Source organism: Apiospora aurea, assembly GCF_038362705.1.
Source record: "Apiospora aurea strain CBS 24483 chromosome Unknown utg000008l_segment0_segment0, whole genome shotgun sequence".
Taxonomy (NCBI): Eukaryota; Fungi; Ascomycota; class Sordariomycetes; order Amphisphaeriales; family Apiosporaceae; genus Apiospora; species Apiospora aurea.
Genome location: NW_027117395.1, coordinates 4,203,797 through 4,225,455, shown reverse-complemented (window position 1 = coordinate 4,225,455; position 21,659 = coordinate 4,203,797). Strand labels below are relative to the sequence as shown.

Here is a 21,659-nt window from a genome sequence, read left to right as displayed (position 1 = left end):
GAACAATGGCATGATGCCAGTCCGGCACGCGAGCATCGGTACTCCAGATGTACCTCTGACTAACACGAGTATGTAAGTTGCGCATTGATCAGTCTGCTGAGCGGTCGCGGTGTCGGAGGATATGATGCCAAAGGAACGCGATCGTCAGAAGCAGACAAAAATGCAGGGGCAGATAGCATGTGACTCTGTCTGCCGCAAAGTCAAGCGACTCTGGTATGACAGCTACTACGGCGCCCTCACGGCTTGCGCATGGCCGCATTGCTTCTTCCGGTGTATAGGCGGCTCTCAGTGGAGCTATGTCGGCGCGATAGCCGGCGATATCAGTCCGACAAACCGCTGCTAAACCGGAGGCCTCAAGTTGAAGCTTCAGTTTTAGTGAAGATGGGTGATTTTCATCATTCTGGGACAGCAAAGAGGAGTTTCGGAGGGAGTTACTTACCATCGTTGTCTCCACAAGTCTGACTACCACGTATTAGCTTCATCAGTGTCGCCTAAGTGGGCGAAGGTTCAGTAGACTGAGTGTCTCCAACAGGCATGTATCACTGCCAACGACAGATTACAGCTACACGGAGGCTACTTTTGCCTACTTGAGTAGGCGGGCGAAAGGCAACCGTGAAGCTGGGCAAAGGGCCAACTCGAGAATGGCAGCTACTTCCCTTCCCCTTCTTTCCCCGCTTCATTTCTTGGAGCGCTAGGAACGGTTGCTGTGACTGGTAGCACTTTGGCGACTACCAGTCTACCACAGCTCATCCTCTCGGCTCGACGTGCAACGCGTTTCACAGGAGCCCTCGAATGGAGATGGGGGTGATCATGGGGGCCACTGGGCCAGACTCCAGCGAGTCCAGTGAGGAGAAGGCCTGGTTGGCTGGCAAATGGATGTTGGACTGGAGTATTGGAGGTTTGTGTGCAGCTACTTACTGTACATGCCTGCCTCCTACAGTCCTACTTAATGGATGGTGGTTGCCGATCGACACTGCCATGTTCTACGTTTTCGGTTTCCAACTCTAACGTTATTTCAAGTCTTCTCTATTTGATCCTTTTTGCTCGAGCTTGTCCCCCGCGTGCAATTTGCAACTACTCCTCCACGATTCATCATCGACTGCTCAACTTCTGCGGGCAGAATACACAACCGTCCTCAATTCTCGTATTGGTTTTTTGGGGGGGCTTATCAGTTCAATCGCCTTTTGCCTCAGGAGGATTCCTACGTATCTCACAGGCGTTGGCCGTTCACTGCTGTTTTGGGACGGGCCGTCTTTGAGTTTCCGTTTACATCTCAAGTAAGTTGGCCAGACTCGTGTGCTGGTGGCATTGGGTTTCCGTTATCCTCAACACCCAACTGTTGGATCCACATCCATCACCTCTCCTATGAGTCCTATCCCATCCCGCCAAGAAAAGTCCTGCGAGTCCCAGAATGACTTGAACTCAAGGCGCTTGTCATATCCACCCGCGAGCTCCGAATCTTGCCGTTCATCCAGCTCTGCATGTGGCCCAACATACCGACCCTCCACCTCGGTTCATGGGCTCCAGTTCCGAGATTCAGATCTGGGCAGTCCAATGGTACCATTGATACCAATGATACCATCATGCCGAAGGTTGTTGGGTCTCCACCATCGGAGCTGCGCGCCTGCAGGACAAGGGGACTGTTTACCTCGCAGTCGAGATGTTAAACCCACATACATGCTGCTGCTCATATACTAATAGGACATTTACCTTCTGTCTAGCTCTTGGCTCTTGACTTGCAACTTCATCCTTCCAACTGCTCTCTATCACCCTCACCATCGCTTCCGTCCGCTCAGTGTCATTATGAGTAACACAATCAAGCAAGCCGCGGAGTCTGCGCGAAGCAAGATGAGCAAACAGGGCGAGTCGGTTGCTGCTGCCGACTTCCTTCACACCCCGCTGGTGCGGGCGGCCCTCCCCTTCGTCAATGGAGGGCTCTCAGGCATGGTCGCCACCTCTTGCATCCAGCCCGTCGACATGATCAAGGTCCGACTCCAACTCGCGGGCGAGGGTGTTGCGACGGGCCCCAAGCCGACTCCCATCAGCGTCACGCGAGAGATTCTGGCTCAGGGCAAGGTGCTCGACTTGTACACGGGCATCTCAGCCGGCCTTGTGCGCCAAGCCGTGTATACAACGGCCCGGCTGGGCTTCTTCGACACCTTCATGGTCAGACTGACACAGCGGGCCAAGGAAAATGGCACTAGTATTGGCTTTGCTGAACGGGCCTCCGCTGGTATTGCCGCTGGTGGTCTCGCCGCCTTTATTGGAAACCCGGCCGATCTGGCGCTTATCCGGATGCAGTCTGACGGGCTTAAGCCCTTAGCCCAGCGCAAAAACTACAAGTCTGTCGTCGACGCCGTCACCTCGATTGTGCGCACCGAGGGCATCACGGCGCTCTGGGCCGGCGCAACCCCCACCGTGGTTCGAGCCATGTCGCTCAACCTGGGACAGTTGGCCTTCTTCTCCGAGGCCAAGGCTCAGCTGGCTGCGCGCACCACATGGAGCAAGAACTCACAGAGCCTGGCCGCCAGTGCCGTGGCCGGCTTCTTCGCTTCGTTCCTCAGCTTGCCGTTTGACTTCATCAAGACGCGGCTGCAGAAGCAACAGAAGGGACCAGATGGCAAACTCCCGTACAAGTCCATGTTCGATTGCGCTCAGAAGGTGGCGCGCCAGGAGGGTCTGCTGAGATTCTACCGTGGCTTTGGAACGTACTATGTGCGCATTGCGCCGCATGCGTAAGTGGCTGTCATATCTGCTGTTGTCAATCCTGGGAACGTGGTTCGCTAATTTGACATGTAGGATGATAACGTTGATCGTTGCGGATTATCTTGGTTTCCTGACCAAGTAAGAGCCATCCTCACTTGGTATAGTTGGCTTGTGTCTCGTCTCTTTTGTCTCGTCTCTTTTGTCTTGTGGTTTTCCCGATCCGGTGTTGGGAGGATTGAAATACTTTGTGGTAGGCGCTGGTGGTGTTTTGTCGATCATTACAGAATTCATTCATAACGAGGGACACCGAGGGCTTGAATTAAGGATACCAGTCGTACATATTTGAACGAAGCTAGGTTTATAGGTTCAAGCTCACTTGGGAGTGTGACTCTTTTAACACAGTAATACTTGGTTTGCCTAGTATACAGAGCTCACTGTCTGCTTTATTCGTCGCCCTTGTGCTTCTTGATACACATGGTCCAAGACATATAACCTGTGGGCCACATGAAACACTCTCGTCCGCTCTTAACCTCCCAGTCTGTCGTGTCCGCACCGCAGGTTCGTAGCAACACCTCGATCTCTTCAGGGGTTCGTGTACGTAGCGACGAAATGAGACCATCAAACACAAGGACGAAGGGCACAATGGGAATGATGTAGACCCAGAACAGGCGCCACGGGGCCCACCAGTAAAGCACCGGGGCCACGAGCGGGATGAAGAGGCCGAACAGTGCGCACGTCACGATACTCGAAAGGTTCCGGTCCTGCATCTCGAAGATGCCGATGGCGTCGCTCGTCTCGACGGTGTTCTTGAGGATGGCGCGGGCGAGGGGGTCGTCGAAGTGGTGGAAGGCCAGGTTGAAGAGCCGGAAGATGCGGCCGCCGGGCTGGTTCTTGTCGGCCTGGCGGTACCGGTCGATCAGGGCGGCGGGCGCGTTCGAGGCGTCGACGGACTCGGGCTCGTAGGTGAGGTTTTGGGACTTGCTGGCCGAGGCGGCCCAGGCTTTGGGGTGGGGGTGGAGGTCGGTCATGACGAAGTTGACGGGGGCGGTGGAGTTGTCGCTGCTGTCACCGTTGGAGGATGAGGATTGCTTCCCCGACGAGGACGAGGTCGAGGCGACGTTGGCGTAGCTGTGCGAGGACTTGGGGTCGGAGTGCGAGTCGGGCGCGCCGCCGCCGCCGTTTTCGGTCTCCTTCTGCTGCTTCGCCAGCGAGGCGTTCAGGGCCTTCTCGATGACGGGCGTGGGCCCGCCGGCGCCAGCGCAGAAGTCGATGTAGGTGTAGCGCGAGACATTGCGGCGGCCGAGGACCTGCTGCAGGGTGCGGGCGACGAGGGAGGCGGGGCTGCCTTGGGGCTGGATTATCGGCAGGCTCGTCGTCCAGGCGTGGTAGAGGCCTTCTTGGACGAGGGATCGGAGGTAGGAGGGGAACCTGGTGCGGAACAGATTGTTAGTCTTCGGAGTTTCGTGGCTTGCTTTGATGGCAAGTTTGGGGAATCATAGGAGGCCTTTGCGGAGGGACTTGATTAGGTGTCTCTCCGATTGCTGACACCTTGCTGGGTCACACAGCACTCTGAGCTGGGTATATGGAGTACGCACCATGGTTGGTCGTCGATCTCGAAGAGATGCATGCGCGGGATTAAGGGCGCCATGGTTGCGATCCAATCGAGAGTTCGCTGGGGACTTCTCCGGTCTGACAACTGCTGGAGGCTGGATTGATTATTATGCCTGGGCTTCCGTTACGTGGTGTATATTTCAATGTCAACTGAGTACGAAAAATAATGTGTGGGAGACGTCAGGCCAAGAATTCTCTCTTCAACAAGATGTAGTGACACCAAGAGACGGCTCTGAAACAGACCAGGCACCAGGGGAGCTCGGAGAGAGAGAGCTCTGATGCCGGGCTACGTAATGTCGAAACTAGACCCCCGACATCCCTGTAAGGGTTCGTAGCTCAGTGGAGCGACTGGCCTACCTGCATGATCTACGGCACGGCCCAGGCGCAACTCTTGTCTACATTCGACGACGTATATGACTTCGCGATGGATTGGAGCATGCGCCATCTTCTATATCCGACACTCGCTTATACGTGATAGCGTCAACTGGTTTTTGTTTCTATATTGTGCTTCTACGCCCGAGCGCGTGTCACCCAAAGGTCTTCGTTTCACTCGGCACGTCGGCATCTTTCCGAGTCATGCTCGTATCCATCTGCACCCAGATTTGATTTCAGAGTGTCGCTGGCGGCAAAGGATATATCTGTGCCACCTGGGGTGCATACTGCAGTCAAGCTTGGGCTAGCAAAAGCTACTCGCCCGTGCCCGCTCGGAGATCCCCAAGGCTATCTTTGCCATACAGTCACCATGGGTCTCCTAGAAGGGCCTGGCCTGGTCCTGCTCGGTGTAATCGGCATTCTCCTCAGCTACCGATTCCTCTTCCGAACCCCCGCCCTGCTGCGAGACGGTGTTCCCCTCCCGAAACCGCCAAACACGCTGCCCCTCGTGGGCAACGGCATCCTGTTCCTGCAGGCCCGCCAGAAGCTGTTCGCGTGGTTCGTCAAATGCGAGCGCCAGTTCGGCCACGAGACGTTCCAGATCTCGGTGCCCAGCCTGCCGCCGGGCGTCGTCATCAACGACCCCCGCAACCTCGAGTACGTCTTCAAGCACGAGGGCGTCTTCGGCAAGGGCGACTTCTTCAAGCAGCGCTCCTGGGACCTCTTCGGCCGCGGCATTATCAACGTCGACGGCGAGCCCTGGCGCGCGCAGCGCCGGGCCGGGCTGGGCTTCCTCAACGCGGCGAACCTGCGCGTGCTCACAGACGTCGCGCTGCCGCGGTACCTGGGCGCGAGCGTGGCGGCGCTCCAGCGGCACGGGGGCGAGGAGGGGGGCGTGGTCGATCTGCAGTACGTGTTTCACGAGATCACGAGCCAGCTCATGGGCAAGATGGCGTACAATATGGAGATGCACGCCGATGACGAGTTCACCAAGGCGTTTGATTATGCTTCAGGCGTGACGGCGGAGCGGTTCCAGAACCCGCTCTGGTTCGTGACCGAGCTGGTCACGGGCGCTCGGTTCCGCAGGTCGCTGGCCACTGTCAAGTCCTTCGGCAAGAAGATTGTGAGGAGCGCGATTGAGGATCGTCGCAGCGAGAAGCATAAATCATCTGTGAACAAGCTGGATGAGGTATCCGGCACACTGATACAATCCTTTCTGGGCACGATTACCAACGAGGAGTTCGTCGCTGAAGCGGCACTGAACTATCTATCCGCTGGCAGGGACACAGTTGCCCAGGCGCTGACTTGGACCATGATGTTGCTGATGCACAACCGGTCGGCCACTGGGGAAGTGCGGGACGAGGTCCAGCAGCTGGTCCAGAGCCTGGACGGCTTGGATGAAGCAGGCGATGGAGTCAATCCTGCCTTATCGGTAAACTTCACGCCAGTCGCGCTGCCATACACCATGGCCGTCTTCTACGAGTCCCTCCGGCTCTACCCACCGATCCCATTCGAGATAAAACAATGCGAGAAAGCCACGACTCTGCCGGACGGCACCTTCCTGCCGTCCAAGTCTGTGCTGGTGTTCTGCCCCTGGGCCATGAACAGATCCCGCATAAGCTGGGGCGAAGACGCGGACGAGTTCCGGCCGGAGCGGTGGCTGGTCGACGGCAAGCTCGTGACCAAGAGCGCCTCGGAGTTTCCCGTCTTCAACGGCGGTGCGCGAACCTGTCTGGGGAAGAAGATGGCCGAGCTGATGGCCGCGCAGGTTATCGCGACCATGATCCTGACCTTTGACTTCATGCCCGCTTACTCTACGAAGCGTGTCAGCAAGAGCAGCCTCACGCTGCCCATGGAGGGAGGGCTACCTTGCTACGTTAAGACTAGAACATAAATGACAGACTGCGCAATCACAATGGCACATTAAGATGGGCAGCTGTGTGGTTTTGACTGCGTTGTCTCCTGTTCATATTCGTGCTATACAACGTACGAACCCCCTGTACATGTTGCCAGTTGAAGTAAACCCTAATAAAGAAAACCAAATCGCTGGTGTGTCCATGCCCTCTAGGCGGGAATCAATCAATAACATAAGCCCTCCAAGCAAACATTTCCATAAGGTCCGGCCTTATTTCCATCTTGTTCCTTTCCATTCCATGCAAGGCATCATTCACCATGCCTGAATTCCGATAGTCGAAGTGTTCATCAGCAAACCCTCGTTGGTGAGCTGCATCAGAGCCTCCCAGACATCCTTCGTCCCGTGCGTCGCCATGTTGCCAGCCGAGGTCTCGAACACGGTCGCGGGCGAGTCGGAGATGTCGATCAGCACGTTCGAGGAGCTCTCACTACTGCTCGAGACGGGACTGTTAGCACTACTAGCGGCGCCAGAAGATGCGGTAGAGGCAGCAGCAGCGGGAGGAGGGGTCACGGGTGCACGGCTTTGATTGTGAGTCACCTTGGCCGCCGACGGCTTAGCACTGCCCCGGAGATGGGGCGGGACCTTTTCCTCCTTGGGTTTCACGAGTCCCGTAGCGGCGGCGACGTTCGAGGTAGCAACAGGCTTCTTAGTAGTGGGGGGCGCCACGCAGGTGAGGCGGCACCCAGGCGCTCTGCTGCTTCGGCTTGACCGTCTTGTCGACTGACTCGGACTTGGCGTGCTTCTCAGGGGCGGTCGGCGTCTTCTTCTGAGGTCCGCGTAGATGAGGAGGCACCCAGTCGCTTGGCTTGGACTCTGAATTGGCAACGGTCTTGGGTTTGACTGAGGTGGCCAAGGTCTTGGTGGTGCTGCTTGTCTTGGGCATCTTATCCTCGACGGGGGGCGTGTTCTTGGGAGCTGCGGCAGTTAAGCGAGGAAGTGGCGAAATCTCGGGCACGCGCTCTGTAAATAGCTTGGCAGGCGAGGCAAAGTCATTGCTCGGCTCGTACCAGAGCGCCTCTGGTCTGACCTCCTCGACGAAATTCCTGCTTCGACGTGAGGTTCTGGGTGCTGAACGCTGCCAGTCGCTGTCATGCTTGCTGTACTTGGGTTGGACGGCCTCCCACATGTTGATAGGAGCAGGAGCAGGTTGGCGGGCGCGGGCTTCCAAGCGCTTACTGAAGTCGTCGGTGATGCGCTCCATGGCGAGCTCCACGTAGTTCCAGTCGGTAAAGCGGCACTGGAGGTCGTAGTCTGGGCCGCGCTTCATGTCGCGCTGGATGTCGCGGAAGTACGCATTGGCGCACTTCTCGAGCCTCTGGACGTGGCGCTTTATCTCAGCGAGGTTCTCGTGGCTGGCGCCGGGGGCCAAGGCGCCGTTGTTGTAAGCGTTGAAAGACATGATGAAGTTGTGGAAGAAGAGGATTGCGGACCAGCCGATTGTGTGTGTGTAGGTGTGTGAATGTGAATATGTGCATCAAGAGCTTTGGCAGATGAGATGAGATGGTGTGAGATAGGGTAAGATGAGATTTAACAGGCCAGCTGTGGTGAGAGAGGGAGAGAGGTAGGTTTGTAGATTTGTAGGTAGCGTGGGAAGTTGGATGATGTGAAGAGAAAAAGGTGAAGGCACGAGGGGAGAGAAGCAAATTTACGCATCAAGAAGCCACCAATGTTGGCCCACTTACCGGCTTCAATGCCCTGTATATTGTTCTGGAGTTCATTCAAGTCTATGATTGAGTCAATATACTTATTGTAATTGTTCTGCTTGTTACTGCTTTGATTGCCACTTTTGCTTCAGTTCCACCAGAATAGGGCAGGGCACAGCTAGCTGCCTTAGGATTTACTCCAATGCCTTGGAGTTTTAATGAGATTCTATGGTTGTTTTAATTGCAACAAGCCTCACTTGTGCAGAAACAAATGAGAATTCCCGCCGAGCTATTCATGATCAGATTTCAGCTGGCCTAGAGCAATCAAGAAAGGTTATGCCATCCTACCCCTGGACCGTCACGACAGAAGGCGGATTTGAAAATTCAAAAAGAATAGGCTAACTCTGTTTAATTCAGGACGCTCTTGAAGTCGTTGACTATATGTGATTTCAATATACGCTATACCCGTATAGCTTACATGGGAGGAACGAAGAATGTGTCCTTGTCACCATCTCTGTAGGCTTTGAAATCCTTGCTCTTGAATGAATCAGTCTTAGAACGGAAATATTTGGCCTCCTTGGTCAGTCCGATATCTTCGAGAACCTCTGCGCCTCCGTACCCTGGCGGTGGATTAAGGAATTTCGCGATCTGCGCTCGGAAGACCGATGCGTCAGTGTTGCGGGCAAAGTCTACAATTCCAATGCAGACGTGGGCCCAGTGTAGTATGTGCTCAGGATCGAGGCTGCCCGCCATGTGTCGGAACTCGAACGTGTTGGTGTTTCCTCCCGTCTTGCCTTGTGGCATAAAACGCCGGAAGCCCACAGAGCCACGTGGCTGAACAAGGTTGATGGCGGTCTTCTTTATCAGCATGGACTTTGCAACCTCCGTAATTTCGTCACGTCCCCACATCTGCTCGAGTTGTATGTATCTGTTTCGGTATACGCCGTCGTTCATGGTGGCCATAATCTCAGGTACATGCCGTAACATTTGTTTCAGGCCCTCGGGGTCAACTATGCCCATGATACCGGTGTGGTCGACTTCAGTCAGTTTTGAATACTCTGAAATGGGTCGACAGTGCAGATTTTTCAGTCGAGAGGGATGATGGAGGTCGAATAATTTGATGTCTGCGAACCAGAGGAACGTGATAATCTTCTTGATTGTCGTCAAGGTGAAGCCATCGTCGCCGCGGCCGACATGGACGTGGATGGACGTACTCTCGTTCAGGTGAACGCGATGGGACCTGATCGCGCGGCAGACCTCGGTGACTTTCCGGAAGCGGTCGGGGTCGGTGGACGACAGAACCTCCGATGTGACCTCTTTGCCGTCCCAGTGATAAGCGGGAAACCGTGATGCCGGACTACCAGGCTTCGTACAGATCTGGACTGACGAGTCTCCGATCAACCGCCAATGGTCGTATTTCAGTACGTTGTCATGGGGAGCCACGTATTCGTCTCCGTCTTCTCCTTCCACTGCAAGGTCGGGGATCTCCTGGAGTGAGCTCAAGAGGAAACGGCTCAACTCGGCAATCCATTCGTAGTTGTTGGAGTCGCATTTCGAGACACGAAGTACTTCACGGGATTCAGCTGGATGGGGGTCTAGAATAACCAGGAGTCAGCAGGCCTCCTCATCTTTGTCCAGCCAATACTCACCGTCTTCGATGGTCTCGATGACCGGTGTGAGAAACTCAATTTCCACCCCAAAAGTGAGGTCACCTTGGTGGTCCTCTAGGGCCATGATTGGATCATCTAGGTGGGCCATGATGCTAGAAAGCAGGCAAATTCAGTGGTAATATCTTGGTCCTAGCTGGCCGTTTGCGTGTAAGTGGTATTGGGATAGCCGTGCAAGCTTCAAATGTGAGTAAGAAACCTGATACTTGCTGGAAAGGTATGCTGCTTCCCGCAATGTCTGCTGTTGATATGCTGCAAGAATAGGTCAGAGAGGCCTTCTTCTACTCATAATCGAAAAGTTCTGCAGAGGCTCATATGCAACGGCAAAACAATAATAAAAGCATGGATATTATTTTGAGGTGTGATCACCCATTTGAGATATCAACGGCCCTTCGTTGTCTTGAAAGGCCATCATTTAGGAAGCTGCAACTTCTGAGATTGCAAAACTGTTGTTCCTGCCTACCAAGACAAATACCAGGTAATATTTTGTACCCAACTGATTAGTCCATCGTGGCTTCTGGACAGCCTTGACAAACTGAATAATGACCGCAATGGAAGAAGCATCATGAACCGCATACACGTAGCCAATTTACTCGCAGCCTTTGTTTATTTGAGTCACAAACCATACATGTAGAACTTGCACAGTTGGTTGTCATGACCCCGATGGCAAGCAAGCGACTTATTGTGAACAACTGCGAACTGTCGCTGTCGAATTACCCATGTGATTATGGCCTTCAGGGGAGAAAAGGACCCAATGAATCTCATACACAGTGATATTGAGTTCGTCACCTTTTTCTTTACGCATATTCCAGATTCCTTGCTAGTCAAGGTTGTTGCTGCATTGGGATTGGACGATGCTACATGATCCGGGTGCACAGATCATTGCCACATTCGGTACGTGTACCTACTTGTCCAACAGTCGATCTGGCTTCCTGCTGACCTTCTCTTAGCTGCCCGTGGATATCGAGTCACTGGCTGCAATGCTACATACATCTCCTGCTTATCGGGCAATCAATCTTACCATTCCCTTTGGCATTAGCCAACCACAAGACGTGACATATGCGGTCCTGCACACATTAGTCGGTGAATTAGTGTATGTCAGCACTCAGCTCATGCTTATTTCGTGCGTCTCATGTCCTCTCCTTTGCTGACCTTCCTGACTCCTCCATATTGTCGTCCTTTGATCCAGGCCTATTGCTGTTGTGGGTTCACACCCCGGCAGTTGTGGATTCTGGTGCATTGCCAAGCCCGTTCAGCTGCACCCCCGCCTTCTCTGACAGTTTCGGTTCCTCCCTCGAGGCAAGCCGGCGGCACAGCCTTTTGGAGTTTGCCCCTTGCAGATCTGCCCATGGCATTCGACCTGTCAATGCATGTACCATGCCCCAGCGGTTTCGCTACTGATCCTCCTGCAACAACATTCTGAAAGCCTGTACCCTTCAACAAAATCGATAATTGATTTTCCCGCCATGGCAGGCAGAGGGTCGCGTGGTCAATGGGCATCGCAGGCGGATTGGGACCGACATCGCCCGTTGATTTCCCACCTATATATTGAAGAAGGGAAACCGCTGAAGGAAGTCATCGACATACTTGAGAGGGACCATGGCTTCAAGGCTACTGCGAAGATGTACAAGGTAAGCTGCTGCAGCCGTCTCACCAGAGTCGATGCTAAACGTCTTACAGTGAGTAGTCCTAGGTCGTATCGTCCTCGCAGCTTTTGCCGCCTCGCATCACAAGCTACTGTCTCCAAGTCTTTGCTCTAACCAGAATGATTGCAGGGACCGGTTCAAACAATGGTCGTTATATAAATATAACGCGTTAGGGCCATCCGAGTCAGCACATAGCCGGTCATTGGCTCAAAGACGAGGCCGATCTACGAAGGTCGAAGAGGGAAAACAACCACCTCTCCTTAAAACGAACCACCCGTCAATCCTTGGGCCGTCAGCGCATGTGTACTCAGGTGATGCTGTGGCTATCAAAGTCGAATCGACACCTGACTTCCCAGCCTTCTCCAAGCGTTCGGGTCAAGCCTTCCGTAGTAAGGCAGCTTATTCGCACACGAGACTGTATACCACGCCAGATGCAACTTCGCTTACCGAGGCGTTCCTGCGGCTCTCGAAGCAGTTCATGGTCGGCAACGCAGAGCTGCAAGTAGGATACACATCGGAGCGAACTATACTATGGTGGGGCCAGTTAGAGAGTGCGGCCCGGCTTCTGGACTCGCAGGATTATCGAGGGGGCCTGGCTATTCTGAGTGACTGCTTCGACAAACTAGGGCCCTTGCTGCAGAATCCAGAGCCAACCCTCATACCCGCCATATACCTGTGCTTCCTACGATTACCACCTGAACTCAAGAGACATTTCATAACTTACGTGGCCAGGCTATCCGGTATCAAGCTACCAAAAGGTCATCCTCTCGCGCTCATGTGGAACAAGTTTCGAGAGTCGGAAACAGGAGATATGGAGAGAAATGCGTACTACTCCATAAAAACACATTTCGATATCATGGAGGATTCGCCATATAAATCCAAAGCAGAGGGGATTCTCGTCGCAGGACGCACATACGACATGTTCGACTTCATCAAAGACAAGGATAAAACTCTGACCAGTGACACAGAAGAGATAATAGCCAGATCACGCAACGCCATGCAGACCCTGGAGAGGCAAGGAAGCATGGAGGCAGCCGTAATTCTGAAAACGACCCTTGGATATCTATATTGGCGGCATAAGCGATATGACGAAGCGAGGGCCCTCGCAACCGAGGTTCTGCAGTGGCGGCAGACTCTTCCGCCTGAAGGACGTATGTTGTGGTTGACCTACCATCCACTGCGCCTACTGTACCTAATTGAGTGGGATACGGGGACGTGGGACGGCTATAAAAAGTACAGCCACGAATACCTCCAACTGTGCTACAAAGGAGAAGGGCCAGAACACCATCGCACAAAGACATCTCTGCTTGAGGTCCAGCACTCCTATAGAGAGAGGGGTCTTGAAAAAGAGGCGGACGAGTTGCCAGAGGTTCTTTTACGGGAGTTGGAGTAGAAGCCAGGCTAATGAACAAGATCGAATACGCGGCCTTTTCTTTTGCCACACCGGCAGTTGAAAAACCCGGGTTGGGGAGATGCACCGGTGAGATCCCTCATTGTGTCAGCTTTGCGAGCAGATGGCTGGAGACGAAGATGCTGATGGTATCGGAAAACAACCCGGACCTGCTTGATTAAACCCCACGCGGCTAAACGTGTGTGCCATTATCTACGGGACTATAACAAGTCGCGAGAGAAATGCCGGGACCCCCGCATGCAACTGGATCATATAGAGGTGCAGCCGCCTAATATGCTAAAGTCGTGATGCTCCGGGATGTGACTCTATTGAAGAGACTCACGCCGCGGTTATGCAAGCGCCGCGTATCTAATCTAATGACGGGATACTACGTTCTATGTGTCCGGCACCGCACCTAGAAGCATATATAATGCGAGGAAGATCCTCACTCAACCCGACGTTCTCGCTTGGATACACACTACAGCCTTCAGGCAGGAGCAATATTCACGTCCCGTCGTCACAAAGAAGCAGAAATGGTACGCTCCTTGCTCCTGGCCACTCTGGGCCTGATCAAGACCTCCGCCGCCGCCTGCGACCGCGCGTTCCTAGAGAAAGCCGCCGAACGCTATGTCAACGCGCAGATCAACGGCCGCGCTGAGGACATCTCGTCCCTCATGGTGGACTCGGCAAGCTACACGGAGAACGACCTGAGCGTGGGCGTCGGCAAAGGCACCCTCACGCAGGCCATCGCCGTGGACACGCACCGCAGCATCTACGACACAGAGCAGTGCGCCACCTGGACGGAGCTGATCGCGGAGCACAACGCGGGCCACCCCTACGTCATCGGCACGCGCATCGTGTACAACGGCGAGCGCGAGCGCATCACGGCCGTCGAGTCCATCGTGACGGACGAGGGCGACTGGCTCTTCAACGCGACGGGCTACGCCTACTGGAACGCGCTCGAGACGTGGGACCCGATCCCCGAGGCGAAGCGGGACTCGCGCGCCGTCGTCAAGGCCGCGGGCGACGCCTACTTTGACCGCTTCGACCGCGTAAACGTGACGGTGCCCTTCGGCAACCCGTGCTCCCGCCTCGAGGGCGGCGATTCCACCGCGCGCCTCATGAACATGACCAACGGCGGCGACTCGTGCACGGCGGCGGGCATGCCGCAGGGCATCGTGGTCACGAACCGCCGGTACGTCGTCGACGAGGTCATGGGCGTCGTCAGTCTGTTCGTCGGGTTCCCTGGGCTCGACCGCTCCGTCGGCACGCAGCCGGCCCCCGACAGCCACACGTTCCGCGTCGAGGGCGGCAAGATCCGCTACGTCCACACCGTCTCCGCTTGCGTCAATAAGGGGTGCGGGCTCACGCCCGACACGCCGCCGCTGGTGCAGCCGCCGTCGAGGCGCCGGAGCATTCGGGGGCTGAGACCTTCGAGGCTGAACTTGAAGTGAGTGGGGATCTGGGAGGTGAACGATGTGGGAATAGGGAGTAGCAGTGCCGTATGGGGAACAAGGAAGTTGGGAATTTGAACCATGGGGTATAACTCAAATGGGCGAAATTCGAAATTGCTGTTACGTAGGACTAGTTGCTGCACATACATGGATGCGAGTTCCAAAATCTGGGAGTGTGAATGTCGTTGGTATTAAGGATCAAATAAATAAGGAGATAGAAAACAAAACGGTTTCCCTTCCCTAGCAAGGCGTGTTCATGGCAAGTTTGCCTACTCGGCAACTTGACCTCCGCTGTGCAGCACTTATTCCATGTTGCTTGCCTTTGGAATTATTGGGGTTTTCAGGATTTCTCAAAGTGCCGTCCTGTTGGTATTACAGTATAAGAAGAATAGGGGGCTGGGTGTGCGAATCCAGGGGTCATCAACACGAATAGTATGCATCGAGCCATCTTGCCTTTAAGAATTTATGACACCCTTTGATCAGAGATAAGTAAGGTCTTGTTACTTTTTAATATTTGTCTTAGATGTATGAAATGTAGGCTTGGAACCTATACTCTGCTATTGATTTGGAGAGGATAAGGCTTGAAATGTGCACCCAGGAGGGTTATTGTTATCAGAGAAGGGGTGTCATGTCACTACCAGGCCGTTACAAAGTTGAAGGGAAACATGCGAGACAGTTGATTGCATTGATGTAAGTGTTAACAGAAACAGTGTGTTATCTCCACCAAACTTACTTATCAAACATGATCGCTACTGTTCCGATCCCCGGACCATAACGGGCACATATGTCAAGCAGTATTTTTCAGGAGTACGGTTCTGACACCTCCCTCACAGTATATCGCGGAAATAACAAAATCTTTTCATATACTACTGCGACTGGCTTTTTCTATCGCGCTTTGTCATGTAACCTTGCTGGCAAAAGTGGCTAAGTCGTAACCTGACTGAACTCATCGTTGAGGTCAGGTTATATGGCCTGGTGGGTTGCTTGATAAATGTGTGCTCTGCACCGAGGCAACGATACGGCTGTTTGAATATGTGGAAATTGGCAGTCTTGGATTGTGAATGCTTATCATTGCCACGCACACAAGAACCACATTTCATGTTAATTCGATTTTGATCACGAGAAATAGTTGATGCCAAAAGGTATATCGATTGAGCAGTGCCTGTATAATCTTGTCACTGACTCGTCAGGAAACCCCTAGAGCTACTTTGACCACGGTGCCCGTGTCGTTGGCAAACCTGTCGGTCCTGGTTGAGAGCCAGGTGGTCCGGGTCTGCTTGTAGGCCGTCCGGCAGGAGGTATTCTGGAATACGGTACTCCGGGCCCAGGGGGTGGCATGGAAGTGGCTTGCGCCCACGGTGCAGCCATGCCAACGGCACCGCCTGGTGCTGGCATTGTCCCTGAAACGGGTACACTAGGTTGGTTGGTCATGTGAACAGACTGTTGGGGCTCGAGTGCTTCTGGGTCTTGCTCCCATGGAAACAGAGATCCGAATGTGAAATGCTGAACGACTGGGAACTTCGACAGTACTTCTGCGTTGAACATCTTGATCATCCCCTGCGTATATGTTAATTACTGGAATTCTAAGAATTGGGATGGGTGTTACCTTGTTGATCTTTCCCCACCCATCTCTTACCCCAGATATGTCAAACAGCATAGGGCTGTGTTCCCAGAATGGCCCTGTTTTGACATCATTGATAAAGCCGACGGCAGAGAAGTACATGTTCCTCTTCCGTTCCTGGTCGACTATATCTGCCTTCACGATCTGACCGGGCTTCGGAGCACGTAGAACAGAGCCTTCTAACGGCATTGGCTCCTCATCAGTGATGGGGCGGGTAAGCTGCGCCGAACCATAGATGTAGGGCTGGAATGAATGGTCATCGAGGCCCCAAACACCATGCGATCCAGCAGGCTCCAAAGTGTACGTCAAGATGAGGCGTCGAACCACTCTCAGGTAAGGCTCGAAGATGCCTAGCACGATGCTCCGCTCGATCTCACCGTGTGCCTTTCCGTCACCGAAAGCCCCAAGCTTCCACAGACAGCCAATGAAAGCCAGGAAACTCAGCTCGTGGCCGGTGCCATAGTCGAGTCTTTGAGCGCTACCGAATGAGCCAAGCAAGTACGACGTAAGCTCGTCCTCTGCAGACGTTGCAGATCCAGCTGTAGGAGCGAACTTGAGTACAGACTCGGGAACATGGTCTCGAAGAAGGGTGGAGACCCTCTCCTCCATTATCTGGTGCCACTTGCGACAACTGACATTGCCAAAACGCCTTGGGCCGGGATCCGGAGGAGCTTCGCCAATGATGGAATCCAGCTTGGCCAGCAACTCCTGGATCTTTCGTACAGATTCCACGGGCTGTGTTTCGTACTGTGAACCGATCTGGAAGGTTTCCGTCGTCTCCTTCCCACTCTCGTCCTTGACTTTCCTTGGACACATGGCTCGGTTCAGTTGCATCACGAAGATGCCGATATCGCGATATGCCTTGGTCGTGAGGAAGGTGTTGACATCCGGACCCTCATTTATACGCTTGGCGGGCTTGATGAAGGTATGTGGCGTCGCGGGATCGAGCACTTCCAGAGCCGGGAACCTCCCGGGGGTGGCCTGGCTTGTCGCCATCGTGGTCATCCCGGTATAAGGAGAGGAATATTGGAGTTTTCTGGTCGAGCCTCAGTTCAGGAGTGGTAAGAAGATTAACCTTGGTACGATGTCGTCGTTTTCATGGTAGTGCCGGTGTATGATGGACGAACAGTACCCAAGCAGGACGCTTACCTGGTACAGATCCGGCAGTGCTGTTTCCAATGTTAGGTAGCTACCCCACGTCAAGTAAAGGCAATTGAAGTTAAGCTTGAGTGGGTACCGCGATTGAACCCCACCACGAACAATGGCAAGAGCAAGCACTTTGTCCAGGTAACTGCACGGACCCTCGTCGATTTATTTACATCAATACTTCCAACTTTCACAATCGCCGCACCTGATGCCTCTCGGCGATCCAGGGTTCTGGTCAGGGCAATGCGAATAATTTCGCTGCGCGCGTCCTGTCGCAACCATTTGCTATATTCCAGACGCTTTTCATGGTTTGATTAAGGGGCTTGCAATTGCGTATACCTCCTGCAAACTATTGGACTATACCTGGTATCCGCCGACTTACACCGGTTGCCGCGCCGATGAGATGTCACCCTCCAGCACAAGGCGCAGTGCGCGACTGCATGGCCCCGTACCGAACTCTCGACCCAAAACTAGCACGCACAGCGCCGCCGACTCCTACGCTATTGCGAGTTCTAGTGACGACAAAGACGACGAGAATGACGACAATGAATTCATCCCCGCCACCATTTCGCCGCATAAGGTCGTCGCAGGTGCCAATGGGCCTAGCCTTAGGCCGTCGCGCCCCTTCAAAAGACACCCCGAAGATGCTACCATCGACCATAACCCGAGCGCCAAGAGGCCCAGAAACAATGGCATTGCGTCAAGTCCTCTGCGACGTCGTTCACAACCTGAGGCCCGGAAAGACACAGGTCTTGCCTCACCAGCACCCTCGCGTGCGATCACTGCCCCGAACAAGAGGGCCTCACTACGTGTCCGCGGGGAGTCCTCGTCCGATAACGAAGTCGACCTCGCGCTGTTCGAATTGGTGAATAGCAAGATGCTCAAGCGAAAGCCAGTCGAAGCGCCCCCGTCGCCGAGCCAGCAACTGCAGCAAGAAGCTAGACAAGAGCCGGAGCAGGAAGAACCTGAACCTGAGCAGGAAGACTTTGATATGGAAGACCCCCAGCAGGAGAACTCCGAACAACATGAACCTGAACTGGACGATTCCGAGCAAGATGAATTAGCTTCAGGTTCTGCGCCGATCAATGCCGCATATGCGGAAGACAACGCCTACTCAAACATCGACATAGATGGGGATAAAGATCTTTCAGCTGAAGCAATGCCTTGGGTGGGTTCAGATGACATTGAAGGACTTGACCAGAGTGGAAGCAAAGAAGATGCGCTCGAACCGGACGATGAGCGTAGCGTGCAACAGAACGAGCCAGAAAACGACAGTCACTATTACGATTCTCTGGGTGAGGGCGACTCGAGCACGAACCAGGATAACAATGACGCTACGGCCATTTCAGGCATCCAGCATGGCCATTATGATCCTTACGAACTCCCAGAGTCACCTGTTCGTGGACATCACGGCGGAAGTGTGCCCAATGCTGAACAGTCGCGCCGAGACGCCGACATACTGGAAGCTCAGCTAGTTGGCGACGTCGGCAGATCCAACAGCCAAGGAAGTGGACAAGACGATACCGAGGACATGGATATCGACTCTGATGTGGACTTTGAAGTTGAGTCTAATCTCGACATTGAGTATGGTGACATGTCTCCCCGGGAGTGTTTGGCGCAAGACGTCGAAAGGTTCTGCTCCAGAGCAGGTGACTTCAATGACTCGCTTCTTTTTGAACCCCCCGAAAGTCCTTCATCTACAACTATATTCCTCTCGTCAAAAAACCTCGAAACCCTTCGTAAGATCATCAACAGGAAGGGTTGGGTGGGACGAGCAAAAGCTGCAGATGGCACATTTCTCGATTGGGAAACCAAGCTGCACAATGATTGGGAACGCCGACTACGAGGGGGTTCCGAGTCGGTCACCGCTGTAGGAAAGGTCCTTTTCCATTTCACAGAAAAGATGGAGCGCCTGATCCGGTCGGCCTTGATAGCTCCATCCCAAGAAAAGCGAAACCGGGTGTACAGAGAACACGCTGATTTCCTGAAATACTGCTTCTCCATGCTTCATAATTGCATTACCTTCATTCAGGACCAAAGACTTTCATTTTCAAAAATGCAAAGCTTTTTAAGTAAATGCAAGGAGAAGCGGGAGGAGATGACAGAAGAAATAGCCAGCCTTCATATTCCCACGATTTTCCGGCTTCTTACGAGAATATGGGGTCCCTGCGGCAAGAATGAGCGGCGCAGCTCATTTGATAGCTTTTCCATTCAACTCCTAGCAAGAGTGGCTGGATGGATTGAGCAGCTGTATAGGCCTTTCATCAGGGAGCTACGAGCAATGGAAGACTCTGCACCATGGAAGAATATAAGGGAAGAATTCGAAACCCCCATGAAGCAACTTCGTCAACAGTTGGCCGACGCCCCTGAATTGCTAGAACAAGAAGAAGAGTCACAAGCACTCCAGAAGGCCGATCGACAAAAAGATCTACTAAGACAGAAAGAGCTGGAGTTACAGAGGCAGCAGGATGGGGACGAAAAGGTCGAGGCCAGGCGACGCCGGAATCAGGAGGTTGTACAGTTCATTCGACAAGAACAAGGGAGAAGGTTCGAGGGAAGGCGAAGTCTGAACGAAGACGTACCCAGCCATCAAGAAGAACAGCACCGCGAGAGAGCTGTCTCGCAGCAAGTGCAGTCTTCACCCGCAGCTATTGGTGTTGAAGAGACTGTGTGGCGGGGTGAGGAAGAGCATGTCTTGTGTGAAAAGCTTATAGCAAGCTTCTCCACTCCGAATCCAAGACTGCCGAGCCTGCACAACACGGCTACTGTGGTCGGGCATACTCGAGAGGAAACGGTGGACAAGGCACGAGAGCTGCTGCATGCCATTGTGAGCCGCGGAAGCAAGGGTTCGCTGAGCGGAGAAGAGGTCCATAATAGGGTGCAAGCGATTATGCGCCAATGGGAATGATTCGGTCGGTGGAAGCCCACAGCAGCAATACGTTTGGCTTTGGCGTTGGCTAGGTGATGACGTTTTATGAAGCATTGAAGATACCCCTTGATGTTGCTGCGAAGCGTGTTTCCGTTTGGCTAGATAGGCTAGGAAATGCAGGCTGCTTTACTCATATAATGCATCTTGTGTCAATTTGACTTTCCCGCGTGATATAGGATGTCGTAAAAGCCGACCGTGTCTTGTGTCACGATAGCTGCTTGTTCTTTGTTTTGCATCTCGGACCCTCGGCCGTTGAAAAACAAAGGTCGGTGTCTTCGGTAAGGGGTCGTGCGTGCCAGTCCCCTGAACTGCCATCAACTCCACTGCTAGAGGTCGTGTTCTCGGTTTGGCCGTTGGTACTCCCAGAGAGCCTCCGTTATTTAGAGCTTCGTGCATGGCTGAGGATTGTACATTTGGGGCTGTTTACAGAAAAGTCCAATGAATCGAATTGCGTATATGTCTACATGAATAATAAAAAAAAGCATTTGAAGAAAACAGGTGCAGATTACGTCGCGACACTCGCGCATGATACGCGCTGGAAAGAAGCAGCGCCAGATATCAGCTGTCACTTGAAGTTTGATTCCTTCCCGTCACCTTAAAAAAGCACCCCCACCTACCTAGAATCAATACCCTCAAGCTACCTACCTCCTAAGCCACCTCAAATACAAGGCTGCATGTACTTGTCGCAGCACAGCAGGCACAGCAGGCACAGGATGGCCCTTGTACATGAAGCTATGCTGGCACGGCAGATGGCATTGATTCTTTGGCTCAGTCTGACACAGCCGGATGCCAATTGAAACCGGCGTGCATGAATAGCATGTTATGTAAGCATGGGCTGACTTTGCTTGTGACCTGCGCTGCGGACAGTGAAGAATAGCATCACGCTCCCAATATCGAAGGTCAGCTTGGGTCAATTGTGATACATCTGCTAGCGCTGGCCCGGATATAGAGCAGGAAATTAAAACTGGCACTGGAGCACGCCACGTCGGCTGCCCAGATCTGCCCAGTACTGTCTACTCCTAACGTCAACCCATCCATCCCACGGCTTCCCGCCACTCGCGATTGCCCCCGAGCCCAGTTCTGCCCAGCAGGCACCCCTGTCGGCTTTTAATTGGAATGGCCCCCTTGGCCAGGCCTAGCTCCAACAGGGACTTGACCCGTGCCGACCTGACCTGACCAGAAGCTGACCGACCACTGAGCCCACTGAGCCACCGACCCCGAACCTCCTGCGCTATCGAACCCAGACCCTGCCGTCCTGCTCAAGCTAGTTCTTGAAACAAATTACTATTCGTCTTTTCTGTCCTTGCGATCTACCTGGACTGATGCTTGTACAATCCGATCTCTCCTTTCGGCCACCGTTGCAAGTTCAATAAGTCAACTCCAGGAAGGATATAGCAAGGAAGGACCCCGACTGCCTGGTTTTTTTCCCCGTCCCTTTCTCCCTCTCTTCTTTTCCCGGTTTCCGTGACGTACGTTTGCCGTTCCCTCGTTTTCCAAACGCAACCGTCTCTTTGTTTCCGTCGCGATTCCGTCGCGCCGTCACCGCGCAGAAGAGAAGG

General features: G+C 53.7%; 9 protein-coding genes across 9 annotated transcripts; 5 read left to right on the top strand and 4 right to left on the bottom strand.

Moving 5' to 3' along the window:
* Positions 1-1,803: 1,803 nt before the first annotated feature.
* Positions 1,804-2,848, top strand: PG986_012772 (mitochondrial 2-oxoglutarate/malate carrier protein; the record flags this gene model as incomplete). Its single annotated transcript, XM_066848994.1, has 2 exons — positions 1,804-2,735; positions 2,800-2,848. The coding sequence occupies 2 exons, from the start codon at positions 1,804-1,806 to the stop codon at positions 2,846-2,848; spliced, it is 981 nt and encodes a 326-aa protein (XP_066695690.1).
* A 301-nt stretch (positions 2,849-3,149) lies between these two features.
* On the bottom strand, positions 3,150-4,354 carry PG986_012771 (uncharacterized protein; the record flags this gene model as incomplete). Its single annotated transcript, XM_066848993.1, has 2 exons — positions 3,150-4,134; positions 4,302-4,354. 2 exons carry the CDS (start codon positions 4,352-4,354, stop codon positions 3,150-3,152), a joined length of 1,038 nt encoding a protein of 345 aa, XP_066695689.1.
* A 705-nt stretch (positions 4,355-5,059) lies between these two features.
* On the top strand, positions 5,060-6,583 carry PG986_012770 (Cytochrome P450 94A1; the record flags this gene model as incomplete). The annotated part of the gene is made up of 1 exon (XM_066848992.1): positions 5,060-6,583. The coding sequence occupies one exon, from the start codon at positions 5,060-5,062 to the stop codon at positions 6,581-6,583; it is 1,524 nt and encodes a 507-aa protein (XP_066695688.1).
* Positions 6,584-6,856: 273 nt separating this feature from the next.
* On the bottom strand, positions 6,857-8,003 carry PG986_012769 (uncharacterized protein; the record flags this gene model as incomplete). Its single annotated transcript, XM_066848991.1, has 2 exons — positions 6,857-7,246; positions 7,287-8,003. The coding sequence occupies 2 exons, from the start codon at positions 8,001-8,003 to the stop codon at positions 6,857-6,859; spliced, it is 1,107 nt and encodes a 368-aa protein (XP_066695687.1).
* Positions 8,004-8,721: 718 nt separating this feature from the next.
* PG986_012768 (uncharacterized protein) lies at positions 8,722-10,005 on the bottom strand (the record flags this gene model as incomplete). Its single annotated transcript, XM_066848990.1, has 2 exons — positions 8,722-9,842; positions 9,897-10,005. The coding sequence occupies 2 exons, from the start codon at positions 10,003-10,005 to the stop codon at positions 8,722-8,724; spliced, it is 1,230 nt and encodes a 409-aa protein (XP_066695686.1).
* Positions 10,006-11,380: 1,375 nt separating this feature from the next.
* PG986_012767 (uncharacterized protein) lies at positions 11,381-12,953 on the top strand (the record flags this gene model as incomplete). The annotated part of the gene is made up of 2 exons (XM_066848989.1): positions 11,381-11,545; positions 11,793-12,953. The coding sequence occupies 2 exons, from the start codon at positions 11,381-11,383 to the stop codon at positions 12,951-12,953; spliced, it is 1,326 nt and encodes a 441-aa protein (XP_066695685.1).
* Positions 12,954-13,483: 530 nt separating this feature from the next.
* On the top strand, positions 13,484-14,404 carry PG986_012766 (uncharacterized protein; the record flags this gene model as incomplete). The annotated part of the gene is made up of 1 exon (XM_066848988.1): positions 13,484-14,404. One exon carries the CDS (start codon positions 13,484-13,486, stop codon positions 14,402-14,404), a length of 921 nt encoding a protein of 306 aa, XP_066695684.1.
* Positions 14,405-15,607: 1,203 nt separating this feature from the next.
* On the bottom strand, positions 15,608-17,021 carry PG986_012765 (uncharacterized protein; the record flags this gene model as incomplete). The annotated part of the gene is made up of 2 exons (XM_066848987.1): positions 15,608-15,961; positions 16,041-17,021. 2 exons carry the CDS (start codon positions 17,019-17,021, stop codon positions 15,608-15,610), a joined length of 1,335 nt encoding a protein of 444 aa, XP_066695683.1.
* Positions 17,022-17,574: 553 nt separating this feature from the next.
* Positions 17,575-20,079, top strand: PG986_012764 (uncharacterized protein; the record flags this gene model as incomplete). The annotated part of the gene is made up of 1 exon (XM_066848986.1): positions 17,575-20,079. The coding sequence occupies one exon, from the start codon at positions 17,575-17,577 to the stop codon at positions 20,077-20,079; it is 2,505 nt and encodes an 834-aa protein (XP_066695682.1).
* Positions 20,080-21,659: the final 1,580 nt, after the last annotated feature.